General features: G+C 45.6%; 1 protein-coding gene across 1 annotated transcript in view; it reads left to right on the top strand.

Annotated features, from left to right (window-relative positions):
• The first annotated feature begins 302 nt into the window (after positions 1–302).
• Positions 303–13,849, top strand: part of ABCC5 (ATP binding cassette subfamily C member 5) — a 273,093-nt gene continuing 259,546 nt past the window's right edge. The window contains exons 1-2 of the mRNA XM_033958465.1: positions 303–494; positions 7,306–7,485. Of these exons, the coding sequence (XP_033814356.1) occupies positions 7,360–7,485 (126 nt within the window). The 5' untranslated portion in view covers positions 303–494; positions 7,306–7,359. The remainder of the gene's footprint in view (positions 495–7,305; positions 7,486–13,849) is intronic.

Here is a 13,849-nt window from a genome sequence, read left to right as displayed (position 1 = left end):
TTCCTATTATTGTGGAAAATTTGACCACCAAACTGCCTTGTGCCTGTAGGACTGGATAGAGAAGCCCTAGTTAGAGCTAAAGTTATGGGGTACAATCAAGCACTGCGCCTTTAAAGCCGGAAGAGTCGCGCGATTCGTCACGTGATTAAAATATTTCAAAGCTTTTTCCCTCGCGCGCTCCCGTTGCCTAAGAAACCGCAGCGCTCGTGCACACCTGCATCTCCCGTGAGGCGGGGCACCGCAGAGAACGTTCGAGAGGACGTGCTGCGACAGGGTGCGGGACTCTGGGGCCGCTGGTCATAGGAGTCCTCGGCTGCCGAGCTTTCAGCAACGCGAACGCTTGAAGTCGGAGTGGAGACGACAAGTCCCAGCGGCCTCTGCGCCGTGCCGGCTGCGCGCAGGCGCATTGCACCTTAGGCTCTGCTATTAGGACTTGTTTTGCTCTTCAGCTGATTATTGCCGGAGCCGCAGAGCGGGCGGGAGGAGTGGAGCAGGTAACGGGAACTAAGTCGGGTCGGGGCCCCGAATCTGGGGGGGAGCGGGGAGCGCTTCTGCGTTGTTCATTTCAGAACTGACCGAGAAGGACAGCGAGATTGAACAATAAAAGGACTAAAATTGACCGGGTGGGATTTACAGAGAAAACCGGTGTCTGAGGAAGAAAGGCGTAGAGAAGGTAGATTAGGTGGGAGAAAATTCAGGGCAGAATGATTGAGGGTTGAGGGGCCAGAAAGAGCAGAGGGCGATGAACAAGTGATGGAGGGGTAGAGAAAGAGGAACGGAGCCGGTGGAGGGAGACAGGGGGAGTAGTGGAAAACAGCTGATGTGAGAAGGCATGGAGGAAGACGACGGGGGTGAGGAGGAGGTGGGGGAAGAGGACGCACGGAGAGGGGGAGATGGGGTGAGGACGGTGCACTGAAGGGGGGGAGATGAAGGAAGAGGACGGGGGCGAGCAGGGCGCACTGAGGGGAGGGGGAGAGGATGGGGGAAATGGAGGAAGACGATAGGGGCAAGAAAGGGAAACTGAGGGGGGGGTGGGGGAAGAGGATGCAACGAGAGGGGGAGATGGGGTGAGGAGGGTGCACTGAAGGGGGAGAGATGAAGGAAGAGGATGGGGCGAGCAGGGCACACCGAGGGAGGGGGAAAGGATGGGGCGAGGAAGGTGCACCGAGGGGAGGGGGAGAGGATGGAGTGAGGAGGGTTCACCAAGGTGGGAAATGGAAACTGAGGGGGGTGGGGGAAGCGGACAGGAGTGAAGGGGACGCACCAAGAGGGGGAGACGGGAAGAGGATGGGGGTGAGGGTGAGGGGGGCAAGGAGGGCGCAGAAAGGGGGGTAAACGAAGGAAGAGGACGGGGCAAGGAAGGTGCATTGAGGGAGGGGGAGAGGACGGGCGAGGAGGGGGCACCAAGGGAGGAGGAGACGAAGGGAGGGGGCAAGGAGGGCGCACTGAGGAAGGGGGAGAGAGGACGCACCGAGGGAGTGGGAAGACAAAGGGTGAGGATGGCGCACCGAGGGAGGGGAGAGGACGGGGGCAAGGTTGGCCCACCGAGGGCGGGTGAAGGAGGAGAATGGGGGCAAGGAGGGTGCACCGAGGAGACGAAGGAAGAGGTTGGGACATGGAGAGTGCGCCGAGAGGGGGGAGAGGACGGGGCGAGGATTGGGGTGTGGAGGGCGCACCGCGGGAGGGGAGAGAGGACGGGGCGAGAAGGGCGCACCGACTGGCCGGGGGAGACGAAGGGAGATGATGGCGCACCAAGGGGGGGGGGCAAGACGAAGAAAGATTTGAAGGAGCCAGGAATCCTCAGTCTTCAGGATCCCACTCCGCCACATCTCCAAAGACGCAATTATGATGCCAAACTGTCTGCTGAGCCTCCTCGCATTGGAGGGAGGGGAAATAATACTGAAAGGGTACAGGCTAGAATTATTTTTCTTCCCAGACCTTTTTATAGACTCCCTGGCAGGGAGCCCAGAAAAAGTAGCCAAAGTCAAAGCGACAGCGCAAAGATTGCTAGATCTGGAAGCCATAGAGCTCATACCAGAGGAAGACCCAGGCTCTGGCATATACTTGATATACTTCATGATGCCCAAGAGAGGCTCCAAAAACTGGAGGCAAAGTCTAAACCTCAAAGCAGTGAATGCGGCCCTCAAAATATCACATTTCTGAATGAAGATGATGAGGTTGGTGATTGTATCAATGGCGCCAGGGGAGTTTCTTGCTTCCCTGGATTTGACACAGGCCTATCTGCAAATTCCCATTTTTCTAGATCAGAGGAAGAATCTGTGGTTCCATGTGTTGGAACAAACCTTCCAGTTCACAGCTTTGCCTTTTGGACTGGCCCCTGCACCACAGACCTTCATTAAGATGATGGTTGTGGTTGCAGCTGACCTACACAGGACAGACATACAGGTCCATCCATACCTGGATGATTGGCTCATCAGAGCCCAGTCCGAATCTGAGGGCAGACTAATGGTTCACCAAGTGATCCACTTGCTGCAGAAAATTGGTTGGGTGGTCAACTTCAAGAAGAGTCACGTAGAACCAATGCAGAGCCTGGAATACCTGGGAGTCTGGTTTGAGATGGGGAAAAACAAAGTATTCCTTCTGGAAGCCCATAGGGAAAAATATATGTATTAGATTTGGGATTTTCAGAGTAAGCCCGTTCTGATGGCTTGGTAGTACTTGCACGTTGTGGTTATGTCCATGGACGTGGTCCCTTGGGCAAGAGCACACTTGGGTCCATTCCAAGAGGTGCTCCGATGGTGCCCACAGAGGGATCCACTGCATCAACAATTTCCTTGGAAAGTGGAAGCCCATCGCAGACTGGTCTGGTGGTTGAATCCTCCCTCTCTCACCAGAGGGGTTCCCCTCCGTATCTCTTCATGGATGATTCTAATAATGGACGAGTCACATTATTATTACCATCTGCTAATATCCAGAATAACTGCCTCTGGCAGCACAAACGGCAGCCAGATGCCATGGGAGTGACTAAGTAAGATGCTGGGTGGTTGCTAGAGGTATTTGGAGCCATGCAGACTGCAGTGCGTCTGATAGTTGCTGACAGGTACATGGTGGTGGATCTAGTCATCAAACATGTGATAGAGATGGTCCCAAATGTGCTCAGTTGGATTTAGATCTGAGGAATTTAGAAGCCAGGGAAGTAGCTGGAAGTCTTGGATCTTGCTCTGTGAACCACTTGCGAACAAGTCTGGCAGCATGACGTGTCACATTATCCTGTTGAAAGATCCCATTGGCCAAAGGGAAGACCATCAACATGTATGAATGTAATTGATCTACATATTGATTGAGAGTGCCTTCCAGAGGTATCAAGGGGTCTAGATCATACCAAGAAAACATTCCTCAGACCATAACACTGCCACCACCAATTTGTGTACATCCAACAATGGTTGCTGAGTATTTGTTCTTGGCAGTTTCACTCCTGACACGCCAACGTCCATCCATTCAATGGAACTTAAAAAAATGTGACTCATTGGAGAAGACCACCCTCTTCCAGTCAGTGCAAGTCCAGTGTTGGTACTCCTGTGCAAATTGCAGCCGTCTTTTGCGATGAACCCTCGTGAGCAGGGTGCAATCATCAGGCATCTGCTCTGGAGCCCCATTCGCAACAGGGTTTGCTGCACAGTTGTTTTGGACACACATCTTGAAGCTCCCCTGGTTCATTTGGACAGTAAGTTTCTCTATGGTAGCATGCCAGTTGGCTCGCACCAACCTGCGCAGCCGACGTTCATCTCTTGCATCGATGACTTGTGCTGCTCCACAGTTACCATGTTGGGTTGTCGAAAAGGTTCCTTTTGTACACTTGCCCATGAAGAGTTCACAAACGCCGCCATTTCCAAAATGTTTCTGCCCTTGGCCCGGTAACCAATGATCATGCCTTTTTCAATGTCAGATAAATTGCACTTTTTTCTCCATGACAGCCAAGGTTGTATCGTCAACTTGCTGACATTCCACCTTGTATACCAGTGGTTCCCAAACCTGTCCTGGGGGACCCCCAGCCAGTCAGGTTTTCAAGATATCCCTAATGAATATGCATGAGAGAGATTTGCATATAATAGAAGTGACAGGTATGCAAATCTCTCTCATGCATATTCCTTAGGGATATCTTGAAAACTTGACTGGCTGGGGGTCCCCCAAGACAGGTTTGGGAACCACTGTTATATACCCATGAAGTCTGCACGTAGTACGTGTATTTGTTCATTGGCTGTGCATCCCTGACATCAGAATAGGCAGTGATCATAATAATGTGACTCGACCATGTATAATATGGAAAGAGAGATGAGGGAAAGGAGAGAGCAAGCAAGAAAAAGGTGTTATAGAAAAGTCATAGGCAGGACTGAGCCAAGAGTATCTTGATTCCTTAAGTGAGTGAGCCATTCTCATCCCCCTCCTTGGTGAAGCCTCTTCCCTCACCTCATAAATTTTTGAAAATTAATATGAAAAAGTGTATTTATAACAAATTTTATGATCAGAAACAGCATATCCCCCTAGAGGTCTGACATCTGTCTCTCTCCCCACTCTGGTCCTGGGTCCTTTAGTATATTCTGCCCTCCCCTCCCCCATCCTCTGTGGCATCAGAAAGGCCTTTTTGAGCATATGCCTGCCACACTCTTATGATACCCACCCATTTCCATTCAAGCTTGTTCTGTTTACCAGGTAATGTCAATGGAAACTCCTGCTCTCCTTAATATCCTCTGTCGTCTTTTAGTATTTTGCTTAAATCTTAGTAATTTCCACGTTCCCTCTTTTTTACTTTGGCTGTGGTGGGAAATTGCCTCAGTTGATTACTGGAGGAACCCCTTTGCTAACATCGATGGACAAGTAATGATATAGAGACGTGTGGCATAAACACACCTGAGGTGAGTTATTTGAAAGGAAGCTCCAGAATGAGAGGGCTTAGGATGAAGTTAAGATGTGATAGGCTGAGGAGTAATCTAAGGAAATACTTTTTACAGAAAGGGTGGTAGATGCGTGGAACAGTCTCCCAGTAGAGAGGGTGGAGACAAGAGACTGAGTTAAGAAAGTGTGAGACAGGCACATGAGATCTCTTAGGGAGAGGAGGTGATAGTGGATGCTGCAAATGGGCCTTTTGGCCTTTATCTGCCATCATGTTTCTGTGAGGAAAAAGGGGTAGGAAAACAAGAAGAGGGGAGAAAGACTGCTAGAACAGGGAGTGGGTAACTTCAAAGCACACATTTAAAAATCAATCATGTTAAAAGGCTATTGAGACGTGTTTAAATCCAACTCCGCCTCATCCATCACAGCCTCTAGATCCAGAACTTTGTTTCCCATACTTCAAGCATTGGTATATACAGCTTTCCAGACACTGCCTGCTCCCTTTTCCCTTTTGTGTAGAGGTATTTAGTGATTCACTTACCTAGGTGCTTTGATCATGCTGCCCTAATGATTTTAGTTTAAAGCCCTCCTCAGCAGACTATCCAGTCTGCTGCTGAAGACTTCAGTTTGGAAAGGATCCATCACTCTTCATCTTGAAAACATCAAGCTCATAGACCATGCAATTGCCTTTCTCCTGTGATTCCAGCCAGTGGGCCACTGTTAAAGCAAGTTGTGTTCTTACTAACCAGCTTCTGGAATATATTCATCATCTGCTTATAATCAGACAGCTCCTCTGGATGAACTCTCATTCCTCTTGTATCTTCCTTAATCTAACAGTAGCTGTTTTGATCAAATGTTAGGCATCCTTGTGCAGTCTGTTTTGAGTTTGTGATTGGTTTCTTTATATCAGTGTTCTTCAACCTTTTGATACCTATGGACCGGCAGAAATAAAATAATTATTTTGTGGACTGGCACTGGTCTGCGGACCGGCAGTTGAAGAACACTGGGCTAGGTCATGGGCCAGACCCTGCCCATCTACCCAATCTCTGCCCTCATAATAGTACTACTAATTGTAACATCATTTTTTCCATTCATTTTTCATATATGCACTCACACAATATAATCGTATTAACAACACATAATGGTTAACCACAAAATTAAACTACACAAAGCACACTATATGCTTCTCAATATTCATTCCTACCAGAACACAGATAACCCCAAGAAAATATGGGACTTAAAACTAAAAGTACTAATATATATAAACAAACCCTAAGATGCAAGACTCTGCATGCAGTACAACCCCAGAGGAAAAGAAACAAATGCATTTCTTCCTGAACAGACAGCAGGTGTAAATCAATCACTAAATTAAAAAATAAAATTATTCCCCCTACCGTTATTGTCTCCCTCCCTCCATGCTGTGCCTTGCCTTCTGGCCTGCCCCCCGGTGTTATCTTTGGGCCGGCTCCCTCTTCCTCAGTGCTGCAGTGCACAAAACTGCACTGTGGGTAGCGACTCCTCGCATGTACACGCCTCATCTGGAAGCCTTCCCTCTAACATTGTGACGTCAGAGAGAAGGCTTCCAGTTCAGGCACGAGACGCGTGTAGGAGCCTCTGCTCACGGCTTTGTGTACTGCAGCACTGAGGAAGAGGGAGCTGGCCCGAAGGCAACACTGCATCGATTGCACCATGGACCGGCAGCTGAAGAACACTGAATGGGGCCCGATGCAAGTGCTGGCCCTGTGGATCAGCAGGAAATTTCTGTGGACCGGCACCAGTCCACAAACCGGCAGTTGAAGAACACTGTTTTATATGGTGTTCTCTCCTTTCTTTTTCAATAAAGGATGCCACCTGTTAATTCCTCACATAGAGGTCTCCATCATTGTCTTCATCTAACCTTGAATTTGCCACGTAAGTGCAGCTTCATTCTACCACAGCATGCTACACATACTCCTTTATTTAAGATCCCATGGGTTTACCCGTGTGTGGCTGACTCATCCTGCTCGTCCATGGAGAAAATGAGGTTACGGTACTTACCTTTTAATGGCATTCTCTGTGGACAACAGGATACATCAGCTGCACAAGCCTATTAGTGCAGAAATGAGCAGGATACTGCTGGTGAGTGGCTGGTACATGTTTAAAAGGAAAGTGAATATGTTCAGTGCTCCATTGAATAACATCATTGGTGAGTGGCTGACTTATCCTGTTATCCAGGTAAGTTTTCTCATTAACCTCCTTTTACTTCCTGTAGCAAGGCCAAAGCCTGCTGTGGCTAGGAATATATTTTTCTTCAGGTACTGAAGCCAAGTAGATCTGTTTTCAAACCTTGCAGCCTAATGTAGGAAGGATTTACAATGTTTCTTGAAATAGTGTATCATAGAATAAGGAAAGTTTTAAGCTGTAAAGTATATGTTATTCTGAATGAATTTTTAAAATGGGTTTTTTTTTTCCTAGAAATTCCAAGGTGTTGCTAAACGTAAATTCTCAGGCACTCAATGCAAAGAGAAGATGAAAGATATAGATTTAGGAAAAGAGTACATTATCCCCAGTCCTGGGTTTCGAAATGTAAGTGAGGACAGCAGCCCAGAGCGGCGGCCTCTACGTGAAGGGTTGAAGTTCCAACACTCAAAACAGGTCAGTCTCTCTCTTACTGTGTAGCTCTGTTTGTAGCTTTTGTGTTAAAATCAGCCCAGTCAACTTTTCAAGGTTATGTCATTAGTTCAGCAAAGGACTTTGGAGACAAAGCTAATGTGCATGAATCATGGGGCTAAAGATAGCAGTTTATTAAATACTTTAACGTGATATTTTTATGAGACTTTTACATAACCTTCTAATGTGATTAAGTGTTCAGATTACAAATTACCTGAGCTACAACACTGATAAGTGATCTTTGAACTTATTCTTAATTTTTAAATTGTCTGGTTTTAGGTTTTGCTGTCTGATATCTATTCTCTAAACTTTAATTATTTGGTTAAACTGTGCTGACTCTATATCTGTATTGTGGTCAATACAAATGCTCAATAGATCACTGACTTTCTGTGTTGCCATAGTGTTCGGATTCATAGGGCATATGATTTAAAGAAATAGTACTAGAGGATATTATTAGAGATATTGATTAATGGGTTCTATTTAATCACTACACTGCCCTATGTCAATACAAATGTTGCTGTTTCTGCTCTCCTGTCTCTCATCAACAGTCCTCAGACAGCATGTATTCCTCCATCCTGGTCATTACAGGCTAGGGCAGATATGGTGACCTGAGTCATCTCCCCTGCAGTATATCCCTAGTGCATAGACCCTGCTACCTTAGGCATATCCCCCTCACCCCACCCTCATCGATTCCCTAAAGATGCGAGATCCTTAAACATCAAAGCCTGGCTTAAAGACAATGACAGAACCACTCTGGGTATGCTTTGCCCCACTGGTTAACAAGCTTTTAGCCTGCTCATGCACAGACACTAGAGGAAGAGGAGTAGCTGTCTTCATTAAATCTGACCTCAACCCGAGATTAATAGACACCATCATACTAAACGCACTGGAATGCCTCATCTTCTTAATGGGTCACAACAAAGATCTCACCTTTGCACTGATATACAGAGTCCCCACTCCCCCATGAACACCTTAGATGACTTGCTATCCATCCCTGGCAAAGTGGTAATCACTTACAACAAGATTGTTATCCTAGGAGACTTTACTTTTGCTGACTACCCAGACGAGACCAGATCACCAGCAGATTTCATCGTTTCACTCAGACCTGGGCTTTCACCAAATAGTCCCCTTACCAACTCAGCAAGCCACTTTTAGACTTCATATTTACTCAGAAAGATCCATTAATCAACTTGCCCCAAGTTACTCAATCAAACCAGTACCATAGTCTGATCACCATCTAATCACTTAACCACATCTACACAGTGAATCAACCATGAAGCAATTCCAACCCAAGAAAATCTACAACAATGACTCTGTTGACATAGGAGACCTCTCCTCAGTCCTTTCTAACCTGACTGAATCATTAAAACCCAATTTCAAATCCATTGACGAGGGTGCCATAAGCTTTACACAACATGGCACTCAGCTACATATCAGTCAAACAGACCACTCTGCTCCCAGGAGGAAATACATCTGCAGATACCTCCCAGTTATGCTCTTCAACTCCAGAGTATCAGACGCTGATTCTACTTCTATTTCCTACCAAACTACTGGAATCAACTGCCTTCCCATATCGGGGCTTCTGAGCTTTAGGAGAGCAATAAAAACTTACCTCTTCCATAAATCCCTGCTTAGTGTCCTTATAGTAGAACCTCCAAATATAATACCTAAATCCCAGCACTCTTTTAATCCTCAACTGAACTAGATCTACTCTATGTATGTTAATTTAGGATGACAAAACTGTATGCAAAATAGAGACTGACACGGGGAAAAAATTCTGTCCCCGTCACTGCCCCGTCCCTGGACCACCATCCTCTTCACCTCCCCCGTCTCTGCTGTCCCCTTCACCACCCCGTCCCCGTCTTCAGCGTCGTCTCCTCTCCATCCCCCCACCCCCAGCACCCTTCACGCGGTCCAGCAGCTCCTTCCCGCCAGCCAGCCGTGCATTTCCCTCCCTCCCTCCCTTTTCCTTACCGTCTCTTATGGCGAAACTGGCGATTTCTTTTCTTTTCTTTTTTTTTAATTTCTTTATTCTTTTTCAAACTTACATCAAGTGCACAAAAAGAACAACATGAAATACTATCATAACACTTGAACATCATACATTATATTATTAATATGTAAATTAATTAAAATTAAAAAACCAAAAACAGGAAGTTGCGTCAGAGGAGACTTGCCTCTTCTCCTGTGCTGTTTGGTGGGGAACTTGGCTGATTCATTATAATTTATAATCCTACCTACCCCAGGGTTTGCTACTCAATAACCAAGGATACTCCTCAGTCAACACTCATTACTTTTATTCAGTGCAATCATTGTGGTGCTTTAGTTCCAAGGTACACCATCTGGAAGCTTAAGGCTTGCCCCATCTGTCTTCAGCTTGCTAGTATTAAACAGGAGCTCAATAAACCTAAGCAGGAATTAAATGCAATTAAAGCAGCTTTCATCACTCTACTGAATCATACCAGTTTATCACAATTGCCTCAAAGATTAAAACAATCCAGGAATAGATGGATTACAGTAGGCGCAGGTAGATTAAGACATGTGACACAAAAACACCCACCCTCACAATTGCTGCCCCTACAAAATTCCTTTGCTCCATTAGAGCATTATGATGCTCCAGAAAAAAGAACAGAGGTAGAACTAGAACCAGTGAAGATAGCTCAAGAAGTAAAGCATCCCCACAGCACAAATGAAAAAGCTCAAACTGTCAGGAAAATTATTGCTGTTAGGGGATTCCATCATCAGGGACATTATTACTACTATTTATAATTTCTATAGCGCTGAAAAGCATATGCAGCATATAGGGATTGGGGAGTTTCTTGCAGAGAGAATGATAGGATGGACATAGGTAATATTATAGGGAGTGGGAGTTGAAGACAGCATTGAAAAAGTGGGCTTTTAGCTTGGATTTTAATAGAGACTGTGCCTGACTAAATGATTCAGGTAGTTTGTTCCATGCATACTGCACAACAAGATAGAAGGACAGAGTCTGCAGGTGGCACAGAGTCTGGAGGTGGCAGTGGAGGAGAAGGGTACAGATAGGAGGGACTTGCCTGATGAAAGGAGTTCATGGGAGGGAGCATAAGGCGAGAGAAGTGTGGACAGATATTGAAGGGCTGCAGAGTGAGTGCAGTTCAGTTGTGGATTAGGAATTGGTTAGCGGCTAGAATACAGTGGGTAGGGTTAAATGGTCATTTTCTCAATGGAGGAGAGTAAACAGTGGAGTGCCACAGGAGTCTGTACTGGGACCGGTGCTATTTAACTTATTTATGATAAAGTAATTTTTATTGGAACAGACAAGAAAACAGGTACCAAAACTCAGCCATATAAGCAGTGTTCCAAATAGAACATTTTACAGAAACCAAACCCTCACCCCCCCCCCCAGACCCTCCCCAGGTTGGAGTCCCCGAGAGCAGTCAGCAACACACACAAAGCATCAATAGACACAGTCAGCAGTTCAAAACCCAACTTCGTGAGCAGGGGTTAATGTATTCCAAAAACGTTCCCAAATAGCCATAAAACGCTTCCCCCGCACAGTGGACAGATCAGGCACATTTCGACGCTCCCAAGTCAGCAGTAGAATCATTTGAGAACGCCACATAAAAATAGTGGGAGCCATTTGAGAAAAATGCATTTTAGGGCACATAAAATGGACCATCTAAGAAAGGCTTGCAGTCCCGGTGGCTGTGGATGGTAAGAAGGACAAACGCCAAACAAAAGAAGAGGTGAAGGTCAGAGTCACAGTCCAAAGAGTCCCTATAAAAGCAAAAATTTGCATCCTGAAGGTGTGAACTGCCGGGCAGGACCATAACACATGACCCAACGCGACGGTCTGATGACCACATTTATCACACACTGGGGATGGTTGAAATTTAGCATAATAAACTCTATAAGGTGATACATAAATTCTAAACAACAACTTAAATTGCATTTCCCAAAAATAGACATATTTTCTCAGAACGGGCAGCCGGGCTACTGCACGAGATACAGTATCTTCCGGAATCACTATATTCAAATCCTGAGACCACACAGTTTGAAGATGAACATAGTCCGGCAAGGAAGTTTCATCCTTCAGGTGTCTAAGGTGAAACTTAAGGGGGACTTGCAATTGAGAACCAAAAGTGTAGGCCGCAGACAGTAAGTCCTGCCGAGCAGATTGCAAATTGCTCCTGTTCAGAGAGGCTACATAATGAGCAATCTGCATATAAGCAAATCTGTCCACAGCAGTTAAACCATGCGACTGACACAAAGTTTGAAAGGACTGCATTGAGCCATCATCCTGCACCAGATGGAATAAAAAGTTTAACCCCCTTGCCACCCAGTGTTAGAACCTGGATCCCCCTATACCCGGGGAAAAATTACAATTGCCACATAATGGCAAAAGGGGGGACTCATGTGCACTAATACCATGAAATTTACAGACCCATTTCCACACCTTTCGTAATGGGAGTCCAAACACCCTAAGCCGAACATTCAAGGTATAAATGGAAGGAACAGAATGAAAGCATGTACTAAAGTGCTCCTGCTGAAAGCACCCCAACTCCAAAGAGGTGCCTCCAAACAGAGGTACCCCGAAAATAATCATTGATGTGGCGCATGCCACAACCAATCGCAAGATGTCGAAGATTAAGTAAACCTAAATCCCCTTTATATTGCGTTCGTGCCACTTGAGAGTAGGGTAGACGAGCTCGGCGACCCTGCCATATAAAGCGGCGAACTAGACGGATGTAATTAGTTTCATCTCGCCCGAGCAAATATAAAGGGAGCACTTGAAAGATGTAAAGCCAAGTGGGGAGTATGATCATGTTAAGGAGAGCCACCCGCCCTAAAAGAGAAAGAGGGTAATCCTGCCACATTCGAAGTTTTACCGCCAGAGTTTACAATAAAGGAGGCACATTAGATGCATATAAAGTGGAAAGGTCAGCAGGAATAGTCACGCCCAAGTATTTAATAGCAGTATGAGCCCACTGCAACAGAAAGACACCCTGCCAGGAATCCTGAATAGCAGAATGTGAGGGAAGAGCCACTGATTTTTCTAAGTAAATAGCCCTGAGTAAAAACCATATTTTGATATAAGATCCAACGCAGCCTCAAGTGAGATAGCCGGGTTGGAAAGGACAAGCATTAAGTCATCTGCAAAAGCCAAAGTTTTAATCACCTGGCCCGCTATAGTCAATCCACTCACCTCCTCAAATTGTCTTAGGGTGCACAACAAAGGTTCCAAAATAAGAATAAAAATTAAGGCGACAGAGGGCCTTTTCTATTCCCTGACGTGTTCCACGGAGAATAGAAAAGGTGTCGGAAAAAGTGCCATTAACAACCAAAGATGCAGTCGGGCCAACATAGAGTGATGCAAATGCAGCCCGGAAAAAGCCAGAAATCCCTATATAGTCCAAAGTATGAAAAAGATAAGACCACGAAACATTATCAAACGCCTTAGCCACATCCAAACTGACCAGCAGGGTAGGCTCCTGAACATATTGAGCATGAGCAAGAGCCAAAAGGATTTTACGAACGTTTAGTACCGACTGTCTGCCAGGGACGAAACCCCCTTGATCACCATGGATCAAAGTGAGAATCACAGGGAGGAGGCGATCTGCCAAAATCCAAACGAACAGTTTGAGGTCAACATTAATAAGTGAAATAGGACGGTACGATCCTGCAAGGTCAGCCGGCTTTCCAGGTTTAGTGCACTGGTTAAAAACTGTTTTTATAAACTAAGAATGATTAGATCTTTAGCTCCTCTCCTTGACGCTAAATCCCTTAATATATTAATTCACTCGCTCGTAATATCTAAAATAGATTATTGTAATTCACTATTAAAAGGTATATGTTTAAAAGATATAAAACGTCTCCAACTCATTCAAAATACGGCTATAAAGATCTGGAAATTGGAACGACGAGTGAGGTGATTAAATTTGCAGATGATACTAAACTGTTCAAAGTTGTTAAAACGCATGCGGATTGTAAAAAAAATTGTAGGCGAACCTTAGGAAATTGGAAGACTGGGCATCCAAATGGTAGATGAAATTTAATGTGGACAAAGGCAAAGTGATGCACATTGGGAAGAATAACCCGTATCACAGTTACTGGATGCTAGGGTCCACCTTGGGGATTAGCCCATAAGAAAAGGATCTGGGTATTATCGTAGACAATATGATGAAACCTTCTGCCAAATGTGTGGCGGCAGCCAAAAAACAAACAGGATGCTAGGGATTATTAAAAAAGGGATGGTTAACAAGACTAAGAATGTTATAATGCCCCTGTATTGCTCCATGGTGTGACCTCATCTGAAGTATTGCATTCAGTTCTGGACTCCTTATCTCAAGAAAGATATACCTAGAAAAGG

This window comes from Geotrypetes seraphini, chromosome 9, assembly GCF_902459505.1.
Source record: "Geotrypetes seraphini chromosome 9, aGeoSer1.1, whole genome shotgun sequence".
Lineage (NCBI taxonomy): Eukaryota > Metazoa > Chordata > Amphibia > Gymnophiona > Dermophiidae > Geotrypetes > Geotrypetes seraphini.
Note: the sequence above shows the minus strand (reverse complement) of the source record. Positions and strands in the feature narration are given on the sequence as shown.